This window comes from Podarcis liolepis, assembly GCF_965112155.1.
Source record: "Podarcis liolepis genome assembly, chromosome: 7".
Lineage (NCBI taxonomy): Eukaryota > Metazoa > Chordata > Lepidosauria > Squamata > Lacertidae > Podarcis > Podarcis liolepis.
In genome coordinates, this window is record NC_139561.1 from 2,242,399 (window position 1) to 2,264,774 (window position 22,376).

At 49.5% G+C, this 22,376-nt stretch overlaps 1 protein-coding gene across 6 annotated transcripts in view; it reads left to right on the forward strand.

Annotated features, from left to right (window-relative positions):
• FAM178B (family with sequence similarity 178 member B) overlaps nt 1–22,376 on the forward strand; it is a 192,648-nt gene that overhangs the window by 56,779 nt on the left and 113,493 nt on the right. For 4 of the 6 annotated variants that reach the window (XR_014528653.1, XM_083514191.1, XM_083514189.1 and 1 more), the window contains 2 exons: nt 8,825–8,906; nt 21,680–21,812. Coding sequence is in view for 5 of the 6 variants with exons in the window: in XM_083514191.1 (XP_083370317.1) it covers nt 8,825–8,906; nt 21,680–21,812 (215 nt within the window). In the remaining variant the exon portion in view is untranslated. The remainder of the gene's footprint in view (nt 1–8,824; nt 8,907–21,679; nt 21,813–22,376) is intronic. The other 2 variants (XM_083514192.1, XM_083514190.1) reach the window with 1 other exon arrangement.

Consider the following 22,376-nt stretch of genomic DNA (forward strand, 5'->3'; position numbering starts at 1 on the left):
CCTTCCCTCCTCCGTAGTTACAAAGCATGGATCCACATGGATCCTCAGGATTTTTGCATTGGGCTACTCCAAACATACTGTCAGATCACATGTTTGTGGCCACAGCATGAACCACAAAAATCATATATCCACTATTTCGTTTAGAATATTTTTTTTTCTTGTTTTCCTCCTCTAAAAACTACGTGCGTGTTATGGTCTGGTGCGTGTTATAGAGCGAAAAATACGGTAACTATACAACCTTTAGAAGACATCTGAAGGTAGCCCTGCACAGGGAAGCTTTTTATTGTTTAATGTTTTATTATGTTTTACTGTATATATGGTTGGGGCAACCCAGTCAGATGTTGTTGTTAAAAAATAGGATGTCCCTATTTTCATCAGACAAATTTGGTAGGTATGTGTTTGATTCCCTGCTGGATAGAAAGCCGGATAGAAAGCTTGTGCACAGGCTCATTTGCCTTACTGTAGCTAATGGGCAGCACCATGACTGAATGTGGCCCCAGTGTGACAGTTGCTCCGCATGACCTGTGTGGTGATTGTGGAGTATTCTGTGTTCAGACACTGGTCCAGAGGCCCAGTTCACTGAGCTGTCACTCTGGATTGTTTGCACAGCATTTGGGAGTGGTTAGATGACATTGGCCAGTTTATCGAGCATTCATTCTGATTTGCTTGCAAGAAGGTTAGACAGTTAAGCATCCTGTTGGCACCTTCCACTTCCTCACACTTCTCTCCCAGACGTCAGGATGAGAGATCACCCTGGATCTTTCCTCTGAGAACAAAGGAGCAAGCATGGCTGCCTTTCACTTTTCTGGGTTAAACAAGAAACTTTTCTATGCAGGTTATTTACTTCCTATAATAAACAATTTTCTTATTTTTCTCAGCCATATCTATCGATGAGTGATTGCAAAAGGTAAAGTGTACCCTGTAGACTAATTCACAAACCACACTCTGCATACCAAAGCTTCAATGGGATCGTGGTCTTTCAGTCTCTCCAGGGGAGCCTCCATACATTATGGTATTGGGGTAGTTATATGTGAAGCCACCTTCAATACTTGTTTGTACCTTTCAAGGTTTTTGAGTCGACATACTGGTACATCATCATCATCATTATCATCATCATCATTTATTAAATTCGTATACCGCCCTATATCTGAAGATCACGGGGTGGTTTCCTGAATGAGCCTCACTGACATGAACTGCCCAAGGACACTTCTTCCACAGCTCTTTCTCATTTCAGTGAGGCTCATGCAGCAGAACCTCTTCCTGGACTGAGCCTGTGTTGACGTGTGGGAAGTGAGTGGTGTGCCATTTTGGATTTTCTGCATCAGGTATTAAGATGCCTCACTCCAACTACCTCACGGGCTGTTATTACAGCAAAGGCACCCACCTCATGCCAGGTTGACCTCAGTTTCTGGAAATCCCGTGTCTTGTTGTGGTGAAAGCTCCTATGTTCTGGCTTCTTGCAAGAACAACGAAAAGACCTTGCTGAGTAGGGAACTGTTAACAGGTTCTTGGCTCAGAAAAAGGGATGAGGCTTGCAGCTCTGCCTTCATACTCCTTGTTTTCAAACACGTCCGTCTTCACACACCCCTGCTTTTTCTCCCTTGATGGCATTCTTGAGAACATCATGCCGACAATGGTGCATTTGTTTGTTTTTCCAACCCACAAGTGTCTAGCCCTCATAGGAGAAGAAAGAATACCAAAAAGTGCATTCCCCGGGAAGATGAGATAAGCTGGGTCATGTTTTAGCTTGATAACAGAAAAAGCAACAAGCCTGTCATTGCATAGAAAGTTAGCATGTCATGAGGAAGGTTGTATGAAACCCTTCTCCTTGGCTTGGTTGAGTTCTGCTGCAGAGAGTTCTATCCATTCAGACAAACAGCCCTCCTAACTAAGATTTAAAGCAGATTTACCATTTTCATTATGCAACTGAGATTTGGAAGCAATATGGGTCTGTTGGGCCAACTTAGAGCAGATGGGCTGAATGATACATGGAGTGAAGGAGTCCCTCATCCCTTTTCTGGGATCCAAGGGCAAACCAGAAAACGTCTGGGACAACTGAGCATTGCTTGTAGTGTGGTCTTCACCTTTCGCCCCCCAATGTTTTCAGGTTTTCCTACAACACAAGTGAGCATTAGAAACTCCAATACTTTTCTCCCCTGTCCCATTCGTGACAGTGACTATAATTTATTATTTATACCCCGCCCATCTGGCTGGGCCTCCCCAGCCACTCTGGGCGGCTTCCATAGAAACCAAAAATACACTAAAATATCACACGTTAAAAACTTCCCTGAACAGGGCTGCCTTAAGATGTCTTCTGAATGTCAGGTAGTTGTTTATCACTTTGACATCTGATGGGAGGGCGTTCCACAGGGCGGGCGCCACTATCGAGAAGGCCCTCTGCCTGGTTCCCTGTAGCTTTGCGTCTCGCAATGAGGGAACCGCCAGAAGGCCCTCGGCGCTAGACCTCAGCATCCGGGCAGAACGATGGGGGTGGAGACGCTCCTTCAGATATACTGGAGCAAGGCCGTTTAGGGCTTTAAAGGTCAGCACCAACATTTTGAATTGTGCTCGGAAACATACTGGGAGCCAATGTAGGTCTTTCAAGACCGGTGTTATGTGGTCTCAGTGGCCGCCCCCAGTCACCAGTCTAGCTGCCGCATTCTGGATTAGTTGTAGTTTCCGAGTCACCTTCAAAGGTAGCCCCATGTAGAGCGCATTGTAGTAGTCCAAGCGGGAGATAACCAGAGCATGCACCACTCTGGCGAGACAGTCTGCAGGCAGATAGGTTCTCAGCCTACGTACCAGATGGAGCTGGTAAAGAGCTGCCCTGGACACAGATTTGACCTGTGCCTCCATGGACAGCTGTGAGTCCAAAATGACTCCCAGGCTGCGCACCTGGTCCTTCAGGGGCACAGTTACCCCATTCAGGACCAGGGAATCCTCCACACCTGCCCGTCTCCTGTCCCCCCAAAACAGTACTTCTGTCTTGTCAGGATTCAACCTCAATCTGTTAGCCGCCATCCATCCTCCAACCGCCTCCAGGCACTCACACAGGACCTTCACCGCCTTCACTGGTTCTGATTTAAAAAAGAGGTAGAGCTGGGTCTCATCTGCATACTGATGAACACCCAGCCCAAACCTCCTGATGATCTCTCCCAGCGGCTGCATGTAAATGTTGAAAAGCATGGGGGAGAGGACAGAACCCTGAGGCACCCCACAAGTGAGAGCCCAGGGGTCTGAACACTCATTCCCCACCACCACTTTCTGAACACGACCCAGGAGGAAGGAGTGGAACCACTGTATGACAGTGCCCCCAGCTCCCAGCCCCTCAAGATAGTCCAGAAGGATGTTATGGTCGATGGTATCAAACGCCGCTGAGGGATCCAGCAGAACTAGGAAACAGCTCTCACCTTTGTCCCTAGCCCACCGGAGATCATCAACCAGTGCGACCAAGGCAGTTTCAGTCCCATGATGAGGCCTGAATCCCGACTGGAAGGGATCCAAATGGTCCGCTTCTTCCAGGCGTGCCTGGAGTTGTTCAGCAACCACTCGCTCAATCACCTTGCCCAAGAATGGAAGATTTGAGACTGGGCGATAGTTGGCCATCGTGGCCGCATCTAAAGATGGTTTTTTTCAGAAGCGGTTTAATAACCACCTCTTTCAGCGGGTCTGGGAAGGCTCCCTCATGGAGGGAAGCATTCACCACCCCATGAAGCCCATCGCCCAGTCCTTCCTGGCTAGTTTTTATAAGCCAGGATGGGCAAGGATCAAGGAGACAGGTGGTTGGCTTCACTCGTCCAAGCAGCCTGTCCACATCCGCGGAGGTAACAGATTGGAATTGATCCCACTCAACTTGACTAGACAGGTCTCTAGCACTCTCCCACCCCGGCCCTGCTCCCACGGTGGAGTCTACTTCTTCCCGAACCTGAGCGATTTTATCTGCAAAAAACTTTGCAAAATCATTGCAGGAGAACATGTGGCCCGTACTGGGCCCCGATGTTGCAGGTGGTTCCACTAAATTGTGAACCACCTGAAAAAGTCTCCTGCTGCTGTTTTCTGCAGATGCAATAGAGGCGGTGAAGAAATTCTTCTTCGCCATCGCCATTGCCACTTGGTAGGCTCGACGTTGAGCTCTAACCTGTGTCCGGTCAGATTCGGAATGAGTTATCCGCCACCGGCGCTCTAGCCGTCTCAACAAATGTTTCATTGCCCTCAGATCCGTGGAAAACCACGGGGCTGTCCGGGCTCCATGCAATCGGAGAGGGCGCTTCGGAGCCAAACAGTCAATAGCCCTGGTTAACTCCACATTCCAGCGGGCCACCAGGGAATCAGCTGAAAGGCCATCAACATGGGATAAAGCATCCCCTACCACTCTCTGGAAACCATTTGGATCCATTAAGTGGTGGGGGCGGACCATCCGAATTGGTCCCACCTCCCTGCAGAGGGGATGGGTCGCAGAGAAGTCCAGTTGCACCAGGAAGTGATCTGAACATGGCACTTCTTTTGTTTCGCTTTTACTTAGTGTCAGATCACCAACATCCATAGAGGTAAACACCAGGTCCAAGGCATGTCCGCGGCTATGGGTTGGGCCAGACTTATTCAGGGACAGCCCCATGGAGGCCATGCCTTCCACGAAGTCCCGAGCGGCCCCTTGTAAGGTCGTGTCGGCATGGATGTTAAAATCCCCTAGGACAACCAAACTAGGTGTCTCCAGGAGAACATCCGCCACAACCTGAAGCAGCTCGGGCAGGGAATCCTTGGTGCAGCGGGGAGGTCGGTACACCAAAAGGAATCCTGTACTGCCCCTATTGCCCAACTTCCAGAACATGCACTTGGAAAACTGGGTCTTCCCAATAGGACGCCTGGTGCAAACTAATGACTTCCTAAAAATCACTGCAACCCCCCCTCCCCGCCCACATGACCTGGGTTGCTGTGCGTAAGAGAAACCTGGTGGACAAGTAGCGGCAAGGACAGGCCCATCTGCTTCATCCAACCAAGTCTCTGTTACACATGCCAGGTCAAATCCTCCATCCATGATCAAGTCATGGATGGCAGTGGTCTTATGAATCATTGACCTGGCATTGCACAGCAGCACCTTCAGGTCATGTGGGTATCCCTTGCTGATTCTAGTATCCATCCAGTCAGGACCAGACCCGGAGGCAGGAATAGTCCTCAGACAATGACTAAACCTGCCTCCTCTGTAATGATATGGTCTAATCTTAGCGTAACTCCTCCTCCTACCCGTGATCACTGAGATCGGCTGTCCCAGTGCATCCCCCCCTGTGGAACATGCCCCAGCCATTTTGTGGGCTGGGACCCACTCCCCGGCAGCCCTGACCCCTCCCCTTAAGAACAAAATAACACCTTAAACAAACAAACAAGCAAAACCAATAAAACAATACAAACAAAAAACTGTAAAAATTACAAAAGCAACAAAATCAAAAAAATCCCCCAAACCCAACCAAACATCCACCCCCACCCCCACATAAAAAAAAATCAAAAGAAATTAAAAAAAAACATTTTAAAAACACTCTGTGCCCCTCCAGCAGTAACAGCAACTGCCCTAGTGAGGCTTGTCAGGCCCCGCCCCAGGCCAGGTGGTAAGTGGCAAGAGCAGGGCCCTCAGGCACTCACTCAGGGGAGTCCTCCTGGGCAGCAGGCAGCAAGCAGTCCTTGTGAGGCTTCAGGCCCCGCCCCAGGACAGGTGGTAAGTGGCAAGAGCAAGGCCCTTAAGCACTCACTCAGGGGAGTCCTCCTGGGCAGCAGGCCGCAAGCAGCACACAGTCCTTATGAGGCTTCAGGCCCCGCCCCAGGCCAGGTGGTAAGTGGCAAGAGCAGGGCCCTCAGCACTCACTCAGGGGAGTCCTCCTGGGCAGCAGGCAGTCCTTGTGAGGCTTCAGGCCCCGCACCAGGCCTGGGCAGCAGGCAGCAAGCAGCACGCAGTCCTTATGAGGCTTCAGACCCCGCCCCAGGCCAGATGGTAAGTGGCAAGAGCAGGGCCCTCAGCACTCACACAGGGGAGTCCTCCTGGGCAGCAGGCAGCAAGCAGCAAGCAGTCCTTGTGAGGCTTCACATTATCGTGTGGTTGTTGTCCCTGAGTTTTGAGTTCCTTGTTGTACTCCATAAGCTTTTCACAAGCCACCATGTTACAGGACATGGCATTTTTGAGTATAGCTTCCTGGATCTCTGTTCTGGCTCTGTTTCCCTGTCTGTCATGGAGGGATGAACAAATCTATCAGATTTCCTCATTTTCCCCAATCTTAAATTCATTTCTCCACATTCCCACAGTAATTTCCATTTTTAAAAAACATTTAAATTTCCCCTAATATGTATGTTTTTCTGCAATGTTGATAAATACGCATATTTTTGCAAGCAGTTTCTCCATAACTTAATGGATTTTTATATGGTATTTCCACTGATTTATACATTCTATATGCATTTTTTTACACATTACTTGGCTGGAGAACTGCATGACAAATTTCAGAAATGTGTGAATTTCAAAGGAAGTCTGTGTTACAATTCACATATTGTTTCAGAAAGTGTGGATTTCATCAGTTTGCCTGCAACGGAGAACTGAGTTGAATTGCACCCCCCCCCCCCAGCCCTCCCACTCTGCCAGCATTTCTTTCCCTTCCTCCTTGTCTCTTTCTCATTTGCTTTCCCACCTCCACTTCACTGGCTTTGGCTCTCTCCCACCATCCCTTCTTCCATACACCACTGCAGGGAGAGTCTTACACCCACCAGTCTGGCTGCCATCCCAAGGGGATTCATGCTGCAGGCCTACCCAGCTGCCCAGGACAAGAGGGGGATTTGGAGGGCCTTTGGTCCTGCTGCTGATCCAAGCTCCCCACCTCCCCATAAGCGGGTATGCGGGCACACACCCCTTCTCCAACTGCTGCATCCCTCTGGCTCCCCCTCTGCCAAGCCTAAGAATGGAGTCGCCTAATTGTTTAAGCCACACAGAAAGAGGCACCCAGGTACTAAATTACAGGGTTGGAGCTGCACTGGCAGTCAAACAGCAGGCCTGTGACAAATGCAGTTAAGTGCAGTCTAATGAGCCTGGCCAGATGTGCTCCACCACAGCAGTGCGAAACTGAGTGCGAGAGGATGAAAGAGGGAGACTGAGAGGGACACGAAAAGGAGTCCTGAGGTTGCCCAGTCCAAGCTTAGCGGCTGGTTTGACCCTGGCAGAACAGAGATCAAGAGGTAGATAAAAGAAGGGTTGGGAAAGGAAAATCTTATTAGGAGCTGTGGGAAGAGTGGGATGCTGATAGCCGCCAGCAGGGACAGGCAGCTTCTGGGCAGGCTCCATTCTCCAGGCAGAGCTCTGCCACGTGGTGGGTCTTGGGTCTTGTCAAGGTTGGCAGGTCTGTCACCCACCACGAGGCAGGAGCTGCTCCAGGTCAAGCACTGCTGGAACCAAGAGGAGCTGCACAAGAGCACAGGAGTTCCAGATATGAATACTGAACAGAGAAAGCTTATTTACACCACTTCAGAACATTGGCCCATATAGCCCGGTATTACCAACACTAACCAACAGTGATCACTTTCAGGCAACCCTGCTTGGAGGCGTTGGGTGCTGAAACCGAGATGTGCCAAGGCTCCCTTGCACCCTGGGAAAGGAGCTGCATTAGCTCCCCGCATCACCTGCCCCCTTAGTAAGGGACTAATAGAACTTGCTGCCAGCCGACTGGGGAGGGCGCCCCACAGGACTGCCGCGATGGCCCCCGCCAGTGACCAGATTCCTTCACTGAGGTGCCCAGAGGAGCTTCAGTATGCGGATGACAACGTAGTGTGTGCACACTCAGAGGATGACCTCCAAGCCATCCTAAATATATTTGCAGAAGTTTACAAAAAGCTTGGCCTGTTGCTCAGCATCCAAAAAACCAAAGTGCTGCACCAACAAGCACAAAACAGCCCCTCTGCAGCACCACAAATCCAACTGGTGTAAAGTTGGAAAATGTCGATCACTTCTCCTACCTGGGCAGTTCTCTTTCCTCAAGGGCCAACATTGATGCCAAAATCCAGCATCACCTGAGCTCCCCACCATGGTTTCCAGCAACTGGTATTCAGAAGCCTACCCCTGCCTTCCGCAGCAGACGCAAAACATAGCAATCATGGCTAGCAGCCTTCCATAGTCTTATCCTCCATGAAATTGTCTAATCCTCCTTGAATCTCATTCATTGTTTTCATTGCCTTTTCATCTTGTGGCAGCCAATTCTATAGTCCAACTATGTGAAGAAGTGTCTCCTTCTGCAGTGAGCTAGCACGGGTGGAGAGAGGTGGTGCTAAAACTTTCCCCTACAAAGTGCTGGTTGTGGAGATTCAAGGAGGTTTCCACACGAGGGAAGCATCACCAACCTGATTCCCCCTCCCTGCCCTCTGGTGTTGTGCAATGCACCTGCTGTCTCTGGCTTCCAGCGTCTTCCACTGGGGTGAAGTGCAGCCAAGTGTAGCCTGGCTCCAGCAGGAAGTCTTGCCTGTGTGAGGTGATAGATCTGGTGGTAAGGAAATGCTGCCTACGGTGTTTGGGTAGAGGTAGCTGCTCCACACTTGCATGTCGTCACTTGAGGTTGCAGCCATCAAGTGATAATACTTGCCAGCACTTACATAAGCCTTTTAGAGTGCTTCACTTGGTGTTTTTTCTGTTGCTTCCTGTGGCTGTTTTTAATATGGAAGATCCACACATGTATTACTGATAGGTCAGCGTTATATGTTAATGTTTTACGTGATGATTTTTTTATGGCATAATGTATTTACGTTTTTAAATGGGGACCTTTTAGGCAGCTGATAGCTCTAAGTGTGTCTCCTGCTTCTTTTGCAGCTGATGTCTTGGAGCCCAGTCGTCTCACCAGGTGCCTTCCAAACCCTCTGGGAAATCAGCACTCCTCAGATTGCCTCAGCCGGTCAGTGTGGGGTTGTGTGAGGGAGCAGTTTGTAAGATGAAGCTGTACTTGTCTGGAAATGGGAGTTGTAGTCTGAAGGGCACCAGGTTGGGGATGGCTGGGGAAGAAGTTCCAAACTGCTGCAGGCAACTTGAGCCTTTTGTTTTATTCCATTCCTGCCTGTACTGGGTCTAAGGTCACACATTACACAGCAGTGAACTCGGGTTTCCTCCAGGGCACGTGCTCAGCAGGGAGCCACAACCAACCCCAGCTCCCGGCCTGTGTGAGAGACCACTTTAGGAACACAGACAGCTGGCTTAATCAGAGTCAGAGCAATTGCCCCATCTAGCTCAGTGCTGCCTACACTGACTGGTAGCAGCCCTCCAGGATTTCACACGGGGAGTCTTTCTCAGTCCTACCTGGAAATGCTGTGGACCTTCTGCATGCAAACCTGGCCACCCACCCAGGGCTGGCTCAAGACATTTTGCTTCTTGAGGTGAAGGACAAGATGCCTCTCCCTGCCCACACCCCACAGCCACTCCCCGGAACAGGCACTGACCAGACTGGGCAGCTGAATCCAGAGCCTTGGCTTCCGGAGGGCTAGCCAGGCTTTTTGGCCCGGGGGAAACCTCCAGAGGGGTGTGTGGACGCAAATGCACGTGGGGGTGCCAATCTGGGTCTTGACGCGGGTGAAATAAAGCCTAGTTTTGCCCCTGGCTGAACCTTGCTTAGCGGGCGCAGAGAGGGCTATGAGGCCCCCACAGCTCTGCCTTGCAGTAAAGGGGAGCAGCCAGGCGGCTCAGTGGGCGTAGCTGGGAGGGGGCTGCCGTGGCCTCTCTGCCTTCCACTCGCACACAGGGGGAGATGCCTCACTCTGCCTGAGGCAGCAGGGGTTGGGAACCTCAAGACGCGCGGCCAAATGTGCCCCTCCAGGTCTCTCCATCTGGTCCTGGAGCCTCTTCAGGGACTGCCAGTTTTGGTTTCTCTCCCTCTCGCATTTTGGCAGTCTTAAGTTTGCTTCTCCATATTTATGTACTAGTGATTTTGTTTCATAAAGCCCTCTTGAAAATTTGTCAGCACTTTCGTGCAGCTCTTTCCTAATGTACATGTTTATGTGTGCAAGTTTGCCTGAGATGCACATTATTGGTGAGCATTTTTCGTAATGCATTTTGTAGGTTATTTTCAAAGTGCCAGTTTTTAAGGACAGCTGTGCTTCAGCGTACTGTTTTTGAAAGTGCAGATTAAAATTTGAACTGTGCCGCCTTTCTCCCCATGCCAAGCCCCGCCCTTCCTCAACCCCGCCCCCTCTTCCGAGGCCACACCCCTCGCTCTGGCCACACGCTAATAGAAACTCTCGGCTGCCTTTCAATTCCTCGGCTGTTTTGCAGGAAACCATTTAAACTCATTTCTAAAAGATTTGCTTTTGATGAGATTCGGCAGCAACTCTCTGTTGACGGGGAGGCAGGGAAGATTAGCATCTCGTGTGCGCCGGGGATGGGGAGCAGCCTTTCATTGCCGCAGAAAGATGTCTGATACTGCTTTAGATATTCTGTGCTTCTCTCCTAGGGAATTTGCTTACTTTAGCGAGCTTCTCATCTGTTCTCTGGCTGCTGCTCCACATGCAAACGCTTCCCCGCTTCCCTCCGAGCTTCCAGGGCTGGGGTGGGGGAAGAGGAACACTTCAAACAGAAAGAAACATCTAAGGCAGCACCAGAGATGAGGGAGTCTTAATCTCCTGTTTGCTACATCCTCCTCCTCCTCCTCTTCTTCTCCGCCACGGCAATTAACTTCGGTGCCGCAAACAAAGATTAGGAATTCCAGGTGGGGAAGGAGCAGCCGGAGCCAGTGAGGTTATAAGTACCTGAGATTTTGCTTTCATGCAGCTGTCAGCCGCTGAGGGAAAGGAGAGACACAAACAGGGAGGGAAAGATGCTGTCGCTCATGGCGCCAGAGCAGAGCCTCTTGGTCGGGAAGCTTCCCTTCTTAGTAGTGACGCTTCCACATGATCAGAATCTGTGCCCCAGCCCAGTGCTGCTATCCTTGCATTGGCTGGAGCCCAATCCTGTCCCTTTGTCTTGGTCATGCTCCGAGACAGGGAAGCGCAAGCCAGCAGGCCCCCCCAAGGCAGCCTTGGCAGGATCCCCCTCCAGCCCCAGCCTCCTCTGCTTCTGCGCTGGTTGTGGAGGGGGGCCTTTTTCTTCCTTCCTTCTCTGCAAGGAAATCAGGATCCTGGGAGGAGGGTGTGTGGGTGCATTTCAATCCTTGGCCTGCCAACCGTGGTTCAGATCTGGATTGGGGCCCTGTGCCAGGAATATGTGTGCATGGGCCATTTGTGCAATATCCTGCTGAAGTGAATAGGAGGTATGTTTGCTTTTCTCCGGTACAAATTTGGTGTAGGGCCTGTGTTTGTGAATGTGGGGGGTGTGGGTGTATGAGAGAGAGAGAGAGAGAGAAGTTCTCTTCCTCCTTTTGGCCCCAGCCCTGCCTTAGTTTTACAACCATTTGCACAAACTCAGTCACCTTCCTCCTTCCCACAAAGATCTAGTAGCAGTACTTACAGACTTGCTTAATGTTTGCAAGAGTTATCCAACAAAAATCTTGTTGTGCTTCAAGAGTAGGAAACTGCCAAGATGTATAGCATTCTTTCCTTGAAATGCAAGGTAACCCACATTGAGCTCCAGTAGTGGTCTACTTGTAAATAACAACCTGCTTTTTATCCCTCCCCTCCTTTCCCCACTAAACCGAGCTGAATGAGGGCTATAGCATTGGCTTTGAGATATGAGGATGTGCGCTGCCAGCCCAGAAATAAATAACATAAAAGTAAAGGTTTACAAATTGACAGAGGAGTGTGTATGAGAGAGAGAGAGAGAGAGAGAAGTTCTCTTCCTCCTTTTGGCCCCAGCCCTGCCTTAGTTTTACAACCATTTGCACAAACTCAGTCACCTTCCTCCTTCCCACAAAGATCTAGTAGCAGTACTTACAGACTTGCTTAATGTTTGCAAGAGTTATCCAACAAAAATGGGGAAGCCCTGAGTTTTGCTAATTCATAATGATAACCTCACTTTACTGGGGATGCACAACCCAGGAAGGGTACAGGAGGAATAGAGCCAAGGGAATTAAATTACATTTTAAAAATTTGAGTTTGCAGAATGGTAAAGGGAGATCAAATGACACTGCCAATTGGATGGCCCCTTTCAATGGAAACTCCCACAGCAAGCTTTAGGTTGCTAGAACTTATTCACACAGCACAGTGTCAAACTATGGAACTCCCTGCCACAGGAGGCAGTTATGGCCACCAAATTGGATGGCTTTAAGAGAGGACTGGACAAATTCATGGATGAAAGGGCTACCAAGGGCTGCTAACCACAATGGCTCTGCTCTGCTGCCACAGTCCTGAACCCCAGTTGCTGGAAACCATGGGGGGGGGGAGAGATGCTCTTGTGCTCAGCTCCTGCTTGTGGGTTTCCCAGAGGCATCTGGTTGGCCGCTGGTGAGAACAGGATCCTGGACAAGAAGGGCCATGGGCCTGATCCAGCAAGACTTTTCTTAGGTTCTAATGTAGAGCATTCTGCATGGAAGCCCCAGGAGGCCACCCACACCACAGACTTCCCTCCCAGCTGGAAACCCTGGGAGTTATAGTTCTTTGTAGAGAGGCCTGGGGTCTAGAGAGATATTAAGAGTATTCTCTGCACCCTTACCAAATGGCAGGGAGTGAGAGGAAGCCATAGCAGTTGTAGTAGTTTAAGACCCAAACTAGCTAACTATCAGTATGTCAGCACTTGGAAATATGAGCCATTCTTTTGACAATTTTTCTCCATCCCAAGCAGACCTGGAATTGTACTTTTCTGTAAAGGTGCTCAGAATTCTCTCTCATCAGTCCCTGACCCACCTGTGCACCTAGTATTCCTTCCAGGGAGGAACACAAGATTATAAAACTGATTTTAATCTGCAGTGCAGACGTGCACTTTTGCCTGCAGAAGGTATATTGCATGGGTTACATGGCTGGAGCTGACAGGAGTTGCATTCCAAAATAGCTGGAAAATAGCAGGTTAGGGAGGTTGGTTTATTGCCTCATTCTGTTCTCTCTGGGCAATGCCAAACTTTTTTGTCCTTTTTTGTTGCCATGCTAGTTTGGGAAGTGACAGAACCTTACAGCGTCCTCCTCTTGCTTTCCATTCTCTCTGATGCCACCCATCCCCATCACCTCTCCCCTGGGCCAGCAAATGCTCTCCTGCTTTCGCCCAAGCCAGGACTTAATTCCCCTTCTCCTTCAAGGTCCCCACAATGGGTTCTGGTGTTCACCACTGCTCATAGCTGTCAACCTTTCCCTTTTCTGGCGAGGAATCCTATTCGGAATAAGGGAATTTCCCTTAAAAAAAGGGAAACGTTGACAGCTATGCCACTGCTTGGCTGCAGTTGTGCCTACACCAGAGGTGGACTTGCCCTCTGCAAAGGGAAGGTCTCTGTGTGCAGGCAGCCTCTGACAGCTGCTGTCCACAGGGGAGAGGGTTGGTGCACTGCCGTCAGGAAGTGGCAGAGAGCCTCCAGCTCAGTGTGCTTCTTTTCAGCTGCTTACAGAGTGGCCAGGTGTGTAGCAAACAGAGCAGAGAGGGACGTAACCGATGGTGGGGCCTCACCTATGACTCACATTGGGGTGAAAAAAGACATGACATTTTAGCAGTGGGCTTGCGGTGTGAGCCTGACTTTGCCACTTGCCTTTCAAAAGCGGATCGCTACAAGTCACGTGCTGCCTCCGCCATCCATCTTGTCCCTCAGCCAGCACCTCATGTGAGCCATTTGCTATGATTGTCATTACTGCATTTGCATGTTTATGCATTCATCCTTTGCCTTAGCTTTAAAAAACAGCAGCACCGAAAGCTGCAAGAAATTGCAAAATTGCTCCAGAAATCAGTATGTTAGGGACACCATAGGAGCTAACTGATTTATATTGTCCACAGCAGTCTTTCCCTCAGATTTACACATTCTGAAAAGACAAAAAAAGTGCCCCCTCAGCTCCACCCCAGAGTGGAGCCCTGGAGAGAAAAAGGCCCCTTCGGATTCAATGCCACGCGCCCTCTGCTCTGAGAAAGTTGCATCTGTCTTCACCTGCCTTCATCCTGCTACGCAGACTCACTGTCCCTCACCCCCTTGCAGACCTTCATATCAGTGGGATACTGCAGCTCAAAGCAGTCCAGCGGGAATGAAAAACAAGTCCTGCCTAGATGATCAACCATGTTGTGCTCACCCCACCCTCTCAAAGGCAAATCCTTGGTCGGTTGCTCTAATACATTGGTAGTGCACCACAGGGAATATGTAGCTACTGAGGACATTAAAAACAAGCAAATACAATTGCTCTCAAAGCCAGAGGCCAAGTATTTGGCTGCTGCTGTTTTTCCAAATTGACTTGTCTCTGATCAGCAGCTAGTTACCGTATATATGGGATGATCACTTTGGGAAGAGAGGGTGGAGGACTAGAGCATGGGTAGGCAAACTAAGGCCCGGGGGCCGGATCAGGCCCAATCGCCTTCTAAATCCAGCCCGCGAACGGTCTGGGAATCAGCATGCTTTTACATGAATAGAATGTGTGCTTTTATTTAAAATGCATCTCTGGGTTATTTGTGGGGCATAGGAATTCATTCATATATATTTTTTTCAGAATATAGTCTGGCCTTCCACAAGATCTGAAGGACAGTGGACCGGCCCCCTGCTGAAAAATTTTGCTGACCCCTGGACTAGAGTAATCCCATTTGCCTGTTAGTCACACACAGAGACACTGCCTCATAGGTTCCCAATAAGTCTGACTACCATAGCCTCTGCTTCCTTCATATTGTTCCGAAAGTTGGGTGCCAATCCTACTCTCTGCCAGGTGTTGGTGAGATCTCAGGGGGTCCTGGGCACTCTCATAGGGTCTATGCTCCTCTGGAGATTTGAAGAAGTGGCAGAGACTGTTGTAGATTTAAGAACTATGGCTTATTCACCTATTTACACCTTCCGTCTGCATGGAGAGAGTCCAGATCTTACAGCTTGGTCATTTCAAGAAGAGTTGTCCCCTATAGCCGTGCAGCTGTCCAGGGCATCTCTCCCAGCCAGCCTTCAGCCAGCCTGTCCAAGATGGATCCCAGACCTTGTTCTCCCCCACTTCTTCCCAGAACACCTTGCTAAAACTCTCTTCCTGTCACTTCAAACATACATCCCATCACCTTGGCACCATCTGACTCCCCAGGCCAAAGGATTCCTCTCAGATGCCCATCAACCCCTTTTGTCATGTTAAGTCAGCCCAGCTTATACCAGGGTGCCAACTTGACTAAAATATTTTGGGGGCAAGTAAGCCCTGTCCCGTACATGACTTGGTGCACAGACACCATTTGAATGGCAATGCCCATCAACTTTTGGAGGACCGGCCCCCTCAAATATTTTAGGGGGGGGCAAAGGGACCTCAGGCCCTAAGAGTTGGCTCCTATGGCTTGTACTTTCATCCATATCCCAATTCATCAAAACCCTTCCATTTATTAATTTCCATCCAGGGTTTAGGTGTGGGGTCTCCCCGGAATCTATAGCAATATATAATACTCCTTCTGCCTCCCTATAATGCTCACAAATCCTCTCTTCCTGTTCTTTGGACACATTGACACCCATGCCAGGCATTTAAAGCACAGGGCTTCCCCCAAGAATCCAGGGAACTGTCATTTGTTATAAGGGCACTGAGTTCCCAGGATTCTTTGGGGGAAGCCCTGTGCTTTAAATGCATGGCATGGCTGTGACTCCTCTCCTCCTTTCCTTCTTTCCCCTCTCCCCATTGGCTCACTCTCTCTTCCAGCTCTCTGCAGTGCACAGCTGGTGGAAAGGGGAAGCTGCTCTGGTGCAAGAGCCTTGCTCTGGGCCACCCGTGACAGGCAGCCTGCCAGCTGTCACAGAGCCTGGATGCAAGTCTCCGAAGCCACTGCAGAGCACTCCCCTTCCCACTGATGCCGCCAGGCCAATGGTGCACACACGTTCTGACATGCGTGAGCCAGGAGAGTAAATGAGTCAGAGCAGGCAGAGGAAAGGGAGCATCTAGTGTGAACCAGCAGGAGGGAGGCCGTGGAGCAAGGAACATGAATGGGTTTGGAAGAGGACTGGGCAAGGTCAGAGGCTGAATGCTGAGTGGGGGAAGAGAAGGGGAGGGCAGGGGGAGGGTCAGATGGATGAGACAACAAAAAGCAGAAGCCACTTCCTTCTTCAGCATGTGCGGACCAGACGACGCTCAGGTGGTGGGGCTGAATGATGAGGTCCTAGGAAGGAAGGAGGACAGAGGCTCTGTGGCAACTGCTTTCGCTCCACTGGTGAGAATTTTGAAATAAGTGAGTGCAAACATATGGTTGCCCATGGGTTATATACAGGCTCCCAAGTGCTCTTAGTGTTGCTTGTGGATTTTTAGGAAATCCCTGAGAACAGGAAATACAAGTGGATCACACACCGTCTATTTCAGAACCAAAGTTTCCCATCTCCTCTGCCTAGGATATGCCCATGCACCAGGAGCGTGGCCGTCTCTCAGGTGGCAGAGGCGGGAAATATATGAATGACAGACAATTGTAGGTGAGTTACAGATAGGTAGCCGTGTTGGTCTGCCATAGTCAAAATAAAAAAATTCCTTCCAGTAGCACCTTAAAGACCAACTAAGTTAGTTCTTGGTATGAGCTTTTGTGTGCATGCACACTTCTTCAGATACACTGAAACAGAAGTTGCCAGATCTTTCTATATAGTGAGAAGGTACATATAGAAACTTCTGTTTCAGTGTATCTGAAGAAGTGTGCATGCACACGAAAGCTCATACCAAGAACTAACTTAGTTGGTCTTTAAGGTGCTACTGGAAGGAATTTTTTTATTTTAATTGTAGGTGAGCAAGTCATCGCAGCATCAACGTCACATCCAAAGCTGCTGTGTGACCGTGGACAATGCCAGCAGTGGGGGAACCTTTTCCAGCTTCTGGGCAGCCTTCCAGTGGCCCCTTGCCAGTCTTGGAGCCAGAGAAAGAGTGGGTGGAGCAATGAATATACATTGCACAGTAGGCTGGTTTCTACATACAGACACACTGTCCTCTTTCCATCATCCAAGGAAGAAAGACGCTTTAGCAGAGTTTGAAGACACTTTCCAGTCAGGCAAAAATGCTCAGGGGTATTTTTGGCTGGGTAGAGAAGCAAATTTAGGGTCTCTTGTGCCTTTGGCAAGGAGCTGTATTGGCATCCTCTCCCGCCCCCCATCACTTTATCACAACAGCCACATTAGAAATTACTGTATTTTACGTAGCCCAAGTACTCAAAGCATCCAGAGTGATGGTGAGGGGAGGAGGAAGGTGAAAAGCGGAGCAAGACCGACAGGAAACGTATCCGGCATTTGATCTCGACAGCAGTAGCTCATTGCCAAACACATATACACCATACACTTCATAGTCTGAGAGGTGATTTTTGTGCCCCCTCCCTGCCTGGGCCTGCCCCCCCCCCCGTGGGGACTGGTTTCACCAACTCCTAGGTGCGCCTTTGGCTGGGTAGTTTTGCAAGGGCCAGACAGAGAAACCTAGTGGGCTGCATTTGGCCTTGTGCCCAAGCTCCCCCCCCCCCGCACTACACAAATAGGTTTTTTTGGGGGGGCTTCTCTTTGGAGTGTGTGTGTGTTTCTGCTCTGTGCATGCCTCCTTCCATGCTCTCTAAAAGAAGGGCTCTCCTCCTGCAGTGAGGCCCTTTCAGTTCCATGGGAATGGGGATTCAGGGTGGTGGCCGTGTTGGTCTGACGCAGTCAAAATAAATTAAAAAAGTAAAAAATTGCTCAGTAGCATCTTAGAGACCAACTAAGTTTGTTCTGGGTATAAGCTTTTCATGTATCTGAAGAAGTGTGCATGCACATGAAAGCTTATACCCAGAACCAACTTAGTTGGTCTCTAAGGTGCTACTGGGCAATTTTTTAATTTTATTTATTTATTTTGAATGGGAATGGGGAATTTGCAGCCATCAGGGGTACAGGAAATAATTATCTTTGTGGAAACAAAACCATTGCGTGGAAGCCCCATGAATTTTTTTGAGATGAAAAGAGGCATTTCCTCCATCTCAATGCTGTGTCCATAGCGGAGGGGCTTTCCTATGAGGCTCAAGTTTGGAGAAGTGCTCAGAGTAGGAGAACATGAGACAAGCCGGAGCTGGAGGCCACAATCCACCAATGCATTCTCTTGGAGAAGCCCTGCAGAGAAGCGCATGGCTGTGCTCAGGAGCTTTCCCACGTCAGTTTTGAGACGGAAGGAGCTGCCTCAGATGCCGTGAGCGTCCGCCTCCTGCTCGGCTCCTCAGGGAGGTTGCCCTCTCCGCTGAGGAGCATGTGGGCAGGCGTCAAGTGCTTGGACTCACCCAGCAGATGTGAAAGCAGCCAAGAGATCCGGGGATATAATGGCTTTATCAGAGGGAGAAGGAACTTTCTTCGCTTCCTGCATCCGTTCTCGGGTTTCAGGAAAGCAGATTTTCTCATTGTAGCATAAGCTACGGGGGAGTGGGCATGTTTACCAGACTTGACTTTTCTGGCTTTCATGAGCTTCACCGTGGGGCTATCACTCTTGCACAGAGTGGAGAACACCAGCAATAAACATTCAGGAACTAATGGCTTAGCACAGCTGGGGAAGTTATTAGAGACAGTCGGCTCCGGCTCGGAACCACCCATGTGGGTAGCAGTGTAGGCTCCCATGAGGATGCAAAGACCTCAGGCAAATTGGAGATGTATTTTAGTGGTTGTTAAGATTTCGGACAAATATTGTTGCAGATAAGCCTATATTAGGGCTCATCCACACTCCCATTCATCTTGTGCTTTTTAGGCACGGGTCCCAGAGGTTTTTCGTTTGCTCTGTTGCTTTCCTCAGAAAAATCCGCTGTTTACTGCTGAACTGTAAAAAAAAGTGAATTGGGTTTTCTGCAGATTGATGTTTGTTCTGATTCAGTGGTAAACAGTCCCTGGACTACTGGCCCCTTCCCCAGACCCAATATTGCTAACCTTGCAGCACCAGCTTCCCAGCCAGCGTCTGCCCAGGAGGCCCACAGCTCAGAGACGGTCGGTCGTTGTGCACATCTGGCTCCGTCCCTCGTTCATTTCTCCCACTCCTAGCGCTCTTGCGTGTGTGATGCTGCTTCCCCCCCACCCTCCATATCCCTTCCAGATGCACAGCAGTTTGTTGCTGCTCTTGCGCCCTACCCTGCCCCAGCCAAAGACTCTTCCCACCCCCAGCAACTAAATTGCTCAGGATATGGCCCAGCCAGGCGTCAGGTAATTGTGAGGTGAAGAGGGAATAGTGAGGGAGGGAATTTGCCACCCAGCTCCTGAAAGCGGCAGTTTCCCTCCTCCCATTCTACGTGGTAATTAGAGGATCTGTTAAGCTGGCGAAGAAACAAAGGCTGGGGTGGAGGGGGAACCCACCAGCTGCAAATGGCTGCAACAAAGAAAGGCAGTGGTTTGTCTGATGGTAAAGATTTGTTTCCCTCAGGCAATTATGTGCTATGAGGGCTTGAGTCACCCTGAGCAGCCTGCTTGCTTAACTGCTTAGACACCGGAAGGGAAGGGGCCTCAGCGCTCTGGGATTTGGGTGGGGGTCTTCTGGCCTTTCTAGCTGAGGTTGTTAAACCAAGTGGCTGGGGGGGGGGCAGCAGAATGGCGACCACACTTGGCCTTGGGGTGGGGGCAAGGCCTGCTTTCAGAAGGCCGTGAGTGAGCAACAGACAGCCTCTCTTGTTCCTTCATCCATCAGGCAGGCAGGCAGCAGTTCTGGTTTCTTTTGGGACAAAGGTAACAACTTCTTAGTCCGAGTGAGAGGAGCATATAAAATTGCTGTAATGCATACAAATTTTCTGGTCACTTGTGGGTGGTTGTAGCATAGTCCTCCCAGCCTTGGCATCAGTGGTGTAGCAGGGGGGGCTGTGGCCCCAGGTGTGACGAGGTGCCTCCATGACAGGCCCCTCATCGTAGCCAGAGCCACAGGGAGGGAAGCCAAACCCAGCCGGGTCTCTGAGGCCTGGCTCTGGCACGGGAGAGAGCTGCGGAGACAGCTGCTTCGTGCAGTGGCCCAACACAGCTCCATTCCCGGGGCAGGCCTGACCTGGCAGAGGAGGGGCAGCAGCAGTGTTGCCGCCTCTCTCCTGCCCTGGCCTCCAGCACCTGGCAAAGCTGTGCAGGACGGCCCGAGTGTGCCCTTGAAGCAGCTGAGTGGGCTCCCTCTGCTTGCCTGCCCTGGGTGGCAGTAGCATATACTCCGCCGCTGCTTGGCATGTTAAAAACATGCAAGACAATGTACCCACCAAGAGGCCACTCAGCGCGTCTGTGGGATGCTTTCCCCAGAGAGTTTCACCTGGCACCTTCATTACATATTTCCAGGCGCCAGGCAATTACGTTTCTCTGTAACCAGGGCTTTGGTTGGGCATTCTGCGCCCCTTTCAGTGTGTTTATGGGTTATTGGTTTGCTTTTGTTTGTTCTTTTGTTATGTTGTGAACCACCTTCTTCAGATGAAGGGCATTGTACATATTTAATGAATTAACAAAAAAGAGGGCTAAATCAGAATTCTTCGAGGGGGAGAATGTGCTTTGAAGGTGCTGTAAAGGTACAGTGTGTGCACTGATCAAATTTATTGTGGGAAAAGTCCCCCACTGCCAGAAACCTAGGGGCTTTAAATCTGTGGATATCTAACCCAAAAAGCTACTACCCTCAATAGAGAGAAGCTATGAAAGTTAAACTAACATAGAGCTAATATAAGTTTGTATTGTGGATGTGCGCTTATAAAGGTGCTGACTCCTGCAGCACTCCTCCCCCATGAGGCAAGGAGAAGCAAGTGGCAAGGAACATCATCCCCTTCAAGCTTGCTGCTTGAAACTGCAGGAGGAGATGCTGCTTATTCATTTTCCAGACCAAAATGCTCCAGATCAGTAAAAGGTTCTGATACATTGGTACCTCAGGTTACAGACTCCACTAACCCATAAATAGTGCTTCAGGTTAAGAACTTTGCTTCAGGATGAGAACAGAAATTGTGCTCCGGTGACACGGCAGCAGGAGGAGGCCCCATTAGCTAAAGTGGTGCTTCAGGTTAAGAACAGTTTCAGGTTAAGTACGGACCTCCGGAACGAATTAAGTACTTAACTCGAGGTACCACTGTATTTCTTTCTCATTGGAGAAGGGACAAGGATCTGTTCCTGTGTTCTGCAACTGGACACCTAATGAAATTAGATTCTGGGTGAATCTATGCCTTCATTTGCCTTGCTACTTTCCCCTGAGAAAACCCACAGTTTAGCTCAGAATTGGAACAAACAGCAGACAGGTTTTTTATGGACTGACATTTGTTCTGATTTAGCACCAAAGTGCGTTTTTTCAGCAGAAAACAGTGGGGCAAAGAGGTAAAACCAGTGTCTAGAAAGCATGGGACAATCAGAAAACTGCTTTCTAGGCACGGGGCAAGTGGAAGTGTAGATGAGCCCAGAGGTTCCTATTTAAAAGTGAGCCTGCCTCATTTGCACTTTATGAAACAATACATGAACAGAAACACAGCCATCCTTCAGCGAAGTTCTCCAGCCACATAATGTATTCAAAAATTCATATACTGGGGTAAGGTGTGCATTAAAATACATATATTCGTGAAAATAAAATACAAAAAGATATTCTATTAGGGAAAATTGCTTAGCAAAAATGTGCATATTAGGCAAAGTGAATAGAAGTCTATATTACAAGAAAAAATGAAGAAACAAGAAATTGAAAGAACCTCAAATAGACAGATACACTCAAACTCTTTTTCTCTTATTAGCAGACAAGATCCCAGATCTTTGGTGCCCAATGCTGAAGGACATCACACAAGCCTTCTACAATTTGGGAGCCTGTACATCTGCCTTGTACCTTCCTGGGCTTGTTCAGCCAGAATTCAGACCTAAAGACGTAAAGTGAGTTAAGTTTATTTTTGTGGACCATGCTTGAACTCTTTTTGAACTTCTAAAGAACTTTGGGGAAGGGCCATTGTGGTAGAGCAACTGCCTTGCATGAAGAAGGTCCCAGATCCAATCCTTAGCATCTCCAGGTTGGACTGGGAATGTCTTCCTCTCAGAAACTCCAGGGATTTGCTGCCAGTCGGTCGAGACAATACAGACGGCACTGCTAAGATGGATCACATTGTCTGACTTGGTATAAGGCTACTTCCTATATTCATGTAACTTTTCAAGTCACTGGAGCAGCAGCAGCAGCAGCTCTCTCGTCCTTGGAACCAGTAGACACAGAGGACTGGGGCTGCACTGACGCGTCCCTTTTGACGCAGGACCGAGTGAATGGTCTGAGGTGGCTGATGTAAGCTGTAAGCCTGGCCAGGATCAGAGAAACTTCCTGTAAATCCTTGGGAGATATAAATGTAATATGTGAAAATAAGTAGATAGGTGAGAAAGTAAGACCATCAGATGAGCAAATTGAACCTTCATCTCCATGTGCTGGTTTGGATGCCTTCGAAACTTTTGGAG